This window comes from Hordeum vulgare, chromosome 3H (genome assembly GCF_904849725.1).
Source record: "Hordeum vulgare subsp. vulgare chromosome 3H, MorexV3_pseudomolecules_assembly, whole genome shotgun sequence".
In the NCBI taxonomy this organism is placed as follows: domain Eukaryota; kingdom Viridiplantae; phylum Streptophyta; class Magnoliopsida; order Poales; family Poaceae; genus Hordeum; species Hordeum vulgare.
Window position 1 is genome coordinate 580,662,521 of NC_058520.1, and position 9,224 is coordinate 580,671,744.

At 44.9% G+C, this 9,224-nt stretch overlaps 1 protein-coding gene across 1 annotated transcript; it reads right to left on the reverse strand.

The window, feature by feature from the left end:
• Nucleotides 1-251: 251 nt before the first annotated feature.
• LOC123445319 (protein LAX PANICLE 2-like) lies at nt 252-7,168 on the reverse strand. The gene is made up of 4 exons (XM_045122282.1): nt 6,070-7,168; nt 5,708-5,758; nt 5,232-5,304; nt 252-619 (listed from the first exon to the last, which is right to left on the reverse strand). Exons 1-4 carry the CDS (start codon nt 6,726-6,728, stop codon nt 425-427), a joined length of 978 nt encoding a protein of 325 aa, XP_044978217.1. The 5' UTR covers nt 6,729-7,168; the 3' UTR covers nt 252-424.
• Nucleotides 7,169-9,224: the final 2,056 nt, after the last annotated feature.

Here is a 9,224-nt window from a genome sequence, read left to right on the forward strand (position 1 = left end):
ATCGGTAATTCTCCGTGAATGCTCGCTTAATTGCAGCAAGACACAGGCACACAGCTAGTGATCATAAACTAGCAATTGCAAGCATACACTCGAACACATGGTGCTTATAGAAATGAAAATCGCTTACAACCATACAAAACATTTTTTTTTTTTGCGGGATAACCATACAAAACATATGACTCCACTAAATATGCTTCATTCCATAAGTTTACACAGGTAAAGCGGAATTAGAAGACAGAGAAGAGGAGCGATTCATGGCCAATTGGTTGGTTAATTATTCTGGGACCAATTAAGTGTAGGTTAGCCAGATGAGCAGCAGATCAGAGACATGTAGGAACTAGGAAGTACCAGGAAAAATGAATCAAATGACTTGTTTGATTAATTATAATCACAGAGAGGAGGAGGGGTTTGGTTGATCAGCTAACTAGTGGTTCCCTACACTTATGCTGTAAAAGAGTATCATGACATGGTCAGTGGTAGCTGTGGCCGGTGAGCGCCGGCGTGGCGGCCCGGCCTCCTCCTCTTCGCCCGGCGCCGGCGAGCCGCGCCAGATGCAATCCCTCACGTATCTCATCTGCAAGAAGGGAGGAAGGAGATGCCCTCGGCATGTCAGCTCCACCTGCGTGCGGGGAACAACAAACATATACACTGGTTAATCCAATGTTGCTCAGTGGCTAACAATAAGAAATGGTGTCCCCTGCGCAATTGTTTTAAAAAAAATGGTGCCCTGATTTTAACAAATTATTTGTTTAAAAAAAATGATGCCGCTGGCACGAGGGATGCACATAACAAATGCAGTAAGAATTGCAGAAAAATGAAATGTGCCATTGCGGATGTACTGTCATATTTTGAAATCAATGTAGATTTCTTACTATCACCACACGCACGTAAAACATTTAGGGCGCCTCGCGAGTGACAGACAACGATACTCTCATAGTCTAGTGCATAAGCATGATGGCGTGCATATATACGCGCGAACGACCGCCAGATAAATATCGATCGCTTTCACGTACGTTGGCTTTGCAGTGCAGCCACGTACATAGTACGTACACATGTACATGACTGCCAGCCAGCTCGCACCGCACTCCCTCCGATCGACCTTACAGTAGAAACTACTCCTCCATTGCAACAAGCCAAGAACCAAAGCTAGCTCTCCCTCTGATCACAAGAACATACCTTCCCTTCTTTGCAAAAACAGAATAAACCAAGTACAGTACTACTCTACAAACGTAAAAGCTTCCAAGAATTGATTGTGCACGCAAGCTAGGCCTCCTATGCATGCATGCACTCTACTCCCTCCGTTACTAAATATAAGTCTTTTAAAAGTTTTACTAAAAAAACTACATACGAATGTATATAGATATATTTAAAATATAGATTCATTCATTTTGCTTCGTATGTAGTCCTCTAATGAAATGTCTAAAAATACTTATATTTAGGAATGAAGGGAGTATAAGTCTTTTAAAAGGTTTTACTAGAGGACTACGTACGGACGTATATAGACATATTTTAAAATATAGATTCATTCATTTCGTTCCGTATGTAATCCATTAGTTAAATCTCTAAAAAAATTTATATTTAGGAACGGAGGGAGTACAATAGAAAGTTGTTTGGAATCCCTTTCACTGCATGCCACAGTTACTCGTCGTCGTAGGCGTACGAAGCAAAGGAGAAATAAAATCATGTGTGCTGGCTAGAGATCAGAGATGTACGTACGTATCCGCACGCGTGCGTGCGTGCTTACACGCTGGCCGTCGCTACTGGCCGTACGTGCGTACGTGCCTGCGCGGCACCTCGAGCAGAGTGGTCCCACCCATTGCACGCGTGCCGCCAGCGGTCAGATGGCCATGTCACGTACCTCTCGTACCACCCAGTACGTCCTAGCAAGCTACGTGCTCTACCACAGCGCATAAAGCGGCCCATCCATCGACCGACCGGCCGGGGCACGCCGGACGCACACTCATCAATCCACCACCACGTTTCTTTCCCATCCAAATTAACCCCCAGGTGTGTAAAACGTACCGATCGATCCACGTCGTACGTACGCGTGGCGTCCACGTACGCGTACCACATGCCGCCGGCTGTCGCGTGCGTGCTCAGCCGGGTGTGGCGCACGCGACACAGACGTACGTGTGCGCGCGCGCACGGACGAGCTGAGGTGCTCCCGATCGATGCACCAGAGAAAACCACATGATGATGCACGCACGCACGCGCGCGAAGGGTACGTACGTAGCGTACGTGTGCATCTTGCACACGAGGGCGTGACGACGAGGTGATGGATGAACATGTGTATGTGGCACGAAGAATATGTACGTGCAGGTATATGTTCGTGCGCGACGCATGTAGTAATTGAGCATGCAGACCATGCACCCTCAGCAAAGTTACCACGAATGACCAGTTATGTGGATTATAATCATGTGTAGATGTACTTTAATTTGTTTGTAGGTTGGTTATAGTAGGCCAACGATACTATTGTACTTTGGAAAATGCTAGACTTACCGATTTGTTTTACAAAAAGTTACGGATCTATACTTTTTCCTTCACTAATCTTTCCCTTTGATTTTCATCGTGGGACGGGCCTCATCTAATCACCAATTAAAATAACCCAGCTCAGCCTCGTCCGTAGAAGTTTTGTAAAGCATTCGTAGCTGTAGCAAAGCTCATTTAGTTATGGTATTTTTAACCGATCCACTATATAACCAGTTAGAAGAATAAAAATATGGTTTTACTCTTTTTACCGGCACCTGGCCGATCTTCAATCCACGTTAGTGGAGTAAAAAATTAGACTCAACCGTTTATAATTAAGTGCATCCCCTCCTTTATCTCCTCCCCACCCCTTCGCCCCGACGCTGACACATCTTCCTCCGTTCCCCGCCGCCCTCTCTCGTCCCAATGGCCGGATGCGGTGGCTGAAGCCCCTCGCCGCCGCCGATCCACGGCGTGGATCCGCACTGTCACGCCCGCGGTTTTTCCTCGAGCGACGCATCTTCGAGCCGCCGCTCACCCGATCCGCCCGTCCCCGCCCGGTTCGCCAACTTCCCTCGAGCTCCCTCCGTTGCGACCGTCGCAAAGGACATACCTCGACGTCCAGCATGGGACATGGGTGGCGGAGGTCACCGACTGGAAGACTCATACGGCGGAGCTTGCGACGATGCAGTTCGACCGTTGGCAAGTTCGATTCCACGGCTTCGTCGTGCGACACAATTTTCCATTTGGGACGGCGCCGGTCCACCTCAACCCGCCAGTGTCGGGTGTGGTGAGCGCGACGGTGGCTCGGGGGTGCCTCGAGGCGAAGGCCGACGACGAGGCATACATGAAGAACCTCCACCACCAACACCCCGAGCTCGTGGAGGCGGAGCGGACGATATTTGCCGGCAATGGCAGGGAGGTCAAGAAGGGCGGCAAGGACGACGGCCCTAGCCCGACCCATTTCTCAGCGACTGAGGTCTCTCAAGAAAGGATTGACTCGGTCTCTACTATGGCCGATGAGTAGTCTAGTGTAGTTAAAGTTTAGTAGTAAGTTTGAATTTATGTTTAATGTTCAATTGTCAAGATTATGTTGAACTTATATTTAAACTTATGCAAATTTTGATTGAGACTAGATTGAATGTATGCATATTTATCTTTTACTTCGCTAAGTTTAGGGGGTTGGTTAGAACCAGCCACAACTTAGTGAAGTATAAATACTCTGCTAAGGTTACTCGGCCGGGTGCTCCTCTATTTTATAGGAAATTGGTTAAAAATGCCCTTAATTTTATAATATACTACCTCTCATAATATATGACGTTTTAGCAGCTTAAATTATTTAACTGCTAAAACGTCATATATTGTGGTACGGAGGGAGTAGTTTTCTATGCTATGCGCTTACGTATCCATACAGAAATGAAAGCAACGATCAGAGTTTCATATCAACGACCGTGCAACTAAACGATCGGTCATCTCTGTTTTATATCAATCCAAAGGAGTACGGAGTACTATCTTAGTGCAGTGCCATCTAAGAAAGAATAAATCCATGTACAGGTCCAATCATGAACTTCCTATACGCAACCATATACGCAAGAAGAAGAAGAAAATAGTTTATTTTCTTCAAGACGATGGAAAAACGTGCTGAAGTTGAGCAGAGCACGTCGAGATTAGACAATCAAGTTGACCTTGATTAGTATAGTTGAGACGATTAATTATTGACGACGATATAACATACAGGAACTGTACTTAGTGTTTCATGAAAACGAAGTTAGCAGCTGGTGCACTCTTAACGGATGAGTTGGGATGGCCATGTCGAAACACAGTATGACATGCACCGACGCCTCAACAGTCGGTCGGCCCTCATGCATCGTGTGTTAAATGCTTCATTGTGTATCAGCAGAAAAAACAGCATAAGCAACTCAATATTCTTGCGTGCATCAAGCTATAGGATCGATCGATGAATTCCAACAAGATACTGACGTAATAGTGTACTGTACAAGTTATTTTGCATGCATGCATGCATGCATGATGATAGTTATGCAGCACCAACTGCTCCATTAGTGACTTATTGATTTCGGTGAGCATATATTTCTATTGACTCTAGGATAATTGTCCACCGTTGATCATACATGCATCCGCATCTAGACAAACAAAGTTTCTGTTGCTAAGTTAACTCTAGTGCTACCACTTAAGATATGTTCATATAAGGGTGTAAGAAATGTTATTCGAGTGAATTGTATTGAGTCCCTAGCTAGCTATCTTGAACTATTTAAGTTCAAGAGAGCTTGATGCATATATGATGTGGCCCCTTGACCTATTGCTTTGTCTATATCCAACAATATATATATGAGATGCTGACATAGCTTAGCTATGTGGTACGCTTAATTAGGTACAGTGTTTCTTTCATGATTATTCCAAGTGCCAACAGCGTAACCATACATGCGGCCACACAACAAGAAACCAATGCTCTCTATACCTTGCAGCGTAAATCCAACAATCGTACTACTGTTCACGGTTAATCACTTGATTGGCTCTTCCCAGCTAAATTTGATGTCACTGACGTGATGGAGAAAGATAGATAGATAGAGCAATTCAGAGCAGATGAAAGATCGCTCGTTTTTGTGAAAAAAGTGGGTGCTATATACCAATCTGCCGAGGATAAAATTGTTTATGTACAACAATATCCTGAAATTGCATATAAATATAGCCATGCCGCCATAAATAAAGTTGGCAATATTTAATTAAAGGTGGATTTCGAGATGTACCTGATGAGATTGTGAGAGTCCTAGCTTCTCCGCCAAGTACCTTAGCACCACTTCCACCTTCATGTTGGTATCCCTGTGGGAAAAGAATTCATGCATTTTGAGATATACTTATGTGTGCATGCAGTGCAAGCATGACCTTTCAATTCCTACACCAAGTCTCATTTCGTTTTACTGGACAATTCATATATATATGCATACCAAATCATTACAAAAAACAAAAGGTGTATTTGATAGGTACTAATCCTACACGTATAATAGTGTACGTAGCTTGATAGCTGCCGCATGAACTATACCTAGAAACTTTGGAGGCTAGCTAGGTAGTACCTAGCTACATCCTACATATGCCATTGTGCGTAGGAGAGCTACATATACAGACACATACTTGCACCGATAACACTGTTGTGCATTAATATTATTTGTACTCAATGGAGAAGGGGTACACAAGAGATAAAAATGTAATTATAATTTGTGCGTACCTGATTCTTAAGTAGCTCTTTGGTATCTGAGGCAAAATGGGCTCTCTAACTCTGCAAGCATGGCAAGAAGAGTAGTTAAGTACTAGAGCTCCGCACTGCAGCTTCAAAATTATAAATTAAATCCAATCTGAGGCAGCTTTGTTGGCATATGTGCACTTGCAAAACTATGCAATTTATATTAAATAAATAAATTACATACCATGCAATGGTACTTGCATTGTTATCAGAGAATGCATTGGTAATGTGTGCATATACAGAAATTACTATGAGCAAATTCAAAAAAAGTTCAGAAGAGAATCAAATTGAATATGTGTGTAGATATATGTAGAGTTGTTGTAGTATATATGTAGAAATATGCTTACTGGTTGGGAGCTGCCTGAAGAGTTAGCCACAAGCCGGCGGCCTCCGTTCTTGGCGTCGGTGGGCTGACGACTCTCAAGAGATCGGCGGAGCAGCTCCTCAGCGGCCTTGCGAACGGCATGAACGGCGGCGCCGGCGTCATCGACCCGCTGGCCCCCACCGTCGTGGGCCGATACCGGCCGTGGCCGTACTGGCAGTGATAGCTCCTGACGGGCAGCGGGAACAGCGGCGGCCGGCTAATCATCCTCGCGCTTTCTTTGCCGTCGCGGCCGGCGAGCAGGTGCAGCTCCATCGGTGCAGCCCTGGCGCCGTCGTTGTCGCCGCCAGCGGAGGAGGAGGACGTGGTGGTCGACGAGGAGGACGCCACGGCACCGAGACCCAGCCGGAGCCAGTCCTTGCTGCCGCCGTCCTCGCAGTCCCCTCCGCCGCTCCGCGAGCTCGTGCCGGCCGCCGCCTCCTCGCCTCGGCGCCCCTCGGCGCTGTCTTCGTCGGCCATGGCTAGCCGCCGAGGGAAGCTGGACGGCTGCTGCTGCTCCGAGGCAGCCTCCAGGTGGGCGGCGATGTGGTATCCGGAGTAGTAGGACGACGGGTGCGGCTTGCTGTTCTTGCCGCTGGGGTCATGGTGCTGCTGTGGCAGGTGGTTCCTAGTGGTTGGAACCATGGCGGCGCCGTCGATCTGCTGCTGCTGCTGCTGACCTCGTCCGCCGGGCAGCACGTCTCATGTCTCGATCTCGGCTCACCGGCGGCGGATGATCAGACGGCAGGGTGCATCCATGGCCGCCTCATCTCCATATATATTCCTCTTCTTCCCTCCTATGTGCCGTGCCGGGGAGCAAAGGAGCGGGGGAGACAAAGGAGATGAGGTGGGGAGATGAGAGGAGAGGAGAGAGATGTTTCTTCCCCCCTTGGTCTCAAACTTAATACCAGTCTTTGCTAGAGAGAGAAGCTTAAATAATAAAAATAAAAGTTGCTGGAGAGAGAGAGAGGGGACAGCCACAGGAGAGAGAGAGAGAAAATTATGAAGAATTTTAAGGATAAAAGCACTGGATGTGAAGAGGGCTGTCATGTCAGTGGTTAATTAATTTACAATTATGCGTGTGATTTGTGATGGAAGTGAGTTCATAAATAGTATAGTAACATAAGCTAGGGGTGCATGCCATGCCATCTTGCTGTAGAATCTATGGGCAAGGCCCAGACACGGCACTGGACACGAAAACTACCTAGGCCAACAACAAAAACTCACGTAGGACACAGGGTACAGAAAGAAAGAGAAGGCTAGAGAGAGAAGGGGAAAAAAAGAGGTCCGAGAAACAAAAGTGAAAGAGAAGGCTAGCTAGAGAGAGAAGAAAAAAAAGGTTAGGGAAAGGGAAAGAGAAGGCTAGAGAGAGAGAGAGGGAGAGATGGATGGAGGTAAGTGTGAAGTACGTTCTACGTTCAAGTGACCGCAGCATGGCAACGCACTCCTCACCTTATGCCCAATAATCTTAAAACATGACTAATAATAGTCCATGAAACACAGATGTTTCCATCAAGGTTACTATATTTGGTCTAACTAGTCTAGCTTTTTGACCACCCTAAAGTTACTTAGCCATTTTGTGCCACTCCTCTTTTCCTTCCTATGTTTTCTTCGTGTGCACGTTTATGCTATACCCTCGGGTTGCTAGAATGTAACTGTTGTGTGTTCGAGAAAACAAAGCCTTTATTCAACTGTTGTGTTCAAGAAGAAGAAAAAATATGTACCGATACGAACTTATTTTGTGAACGATCATGAAAAATCAGCGAACTTGCAATTTGCAAACCATATATATATATATACCAAAATAAAGACGTCGTACGACAGACCGTCCATACTGTTTGTTGGATGTACATTCTTCTTTGCTATGACGCTATCCTAATATTCTTTTTTATAAAAAATAGTGAAACGGGGTGTGTACAATCGGCTCCACGAAACGAGGTTAACGTAGTATTATACCACAATGTCACCAAATACATAACATACATGATGAATCAGTCGATGAGCTCAGGAGGAATGCCACTGTTGGATGAGGCAGCATGTACCTTTCTTTGGGGGATATCTTGTTAAGGTCCTGTTCAGTTAGGACGCTGCTTTTGGGCAATTAATTAAGTTAAGAAGATGTCATGTCCCTGTTCATGTTCATGTTCCTGTTACAGGGTCATCCGGCCGGCCATATTCCTTAGTCGCCACAACCTTATGTTTTCTGTTGCCAGGTCACGGATCACGACGGGTATGATATGGTGATCACCTACTCGGTTGCAACATTAGACAAACAAATTGCTAATGTATGCATTCAGCGTTACACAATTGATGGTGCATGCATCGATTAGTGAATGATTAGAAAAAAAGGGGCTTCTAGTTAAGGAGAGCCACTATCTAGGAAGTTTATATACATGTCTTTTTGGTAAACAAAATTAGATGTATATACAACATTTATTTGATTGAAGTCTTAGTTTGAGTAGATGTAGGTATGGAGGGTTTGGTTAGTGCAGGAATTGTGATACTTTGTGTCTCATGAGATATGATAGGGGGCAGTTAGCTGTCAAAATAGATAGTACTACATGATAAAAAAGGGTGGTTAGAGATGAGGTGGGAATGAATCCTGTAATGATTAGTAAACAAATATTTGTACGAAAAAATGTTAACAAGATAAATTAGCATATATCTCATCTTTGGTCATTTTATTATACTATAAGAATTATTATATTCATGAGAGTAATTTGGCATGTAGCTAGATCATGTTGCTCTGTTTCTTGATCCAGCATATCCCCAAGTCAAGGGCCATGCATGCATGCATGGATGTAACATGGATCAATCAGTACATTTGCACATTGAAAACTGAATGATAGTGATGATAATTGAGCACTATAGTATTTGCTCGTGTACAATTGACATGTATCCACTTGGGCTTAATGTAAATATATATGTCATAATTTTCTAGAGCAGCTGGATATATCAGACATACTTGGTTAGTCGTTGTCAGTTATCTGCAGTTGAGGCCATCACGTAAGTGTAACCGAGATTAATTAAGGGACTCCATGCATGAGCACTCTCTGACTCTGTAATATACAATTACTTAGCCTACACCCATAGCCAACACAGCTGCGCAAGGGCATTAGTTTACTTAGCACATGAACGATA

Excerpts from the sequence above, each read along its gene's own strand:
- LOC123445319 (XM_045122282.1), bottom strand. The coding sequence starts at position 6,728 with ATGGTTCCAACCACTAGGAACCACCTGCCACAGCAGCACCATGACCCC. Across the intron at positions 5,759-6,069 it reads CTTCAGGCAGCTCCCAACCA|AGTTAGAGAGCCCATTTTGC; the intron begins GTAAGCATATTT and ends CCATGCTTGCAG. Across the intron at positions 620-5,231 it reads GACTCTCACAATCTCATCAG|GTGGAGCTGACATGCCGAGG; the intron begins GTACATCTCGAA and ends CCCCGCACGCAG.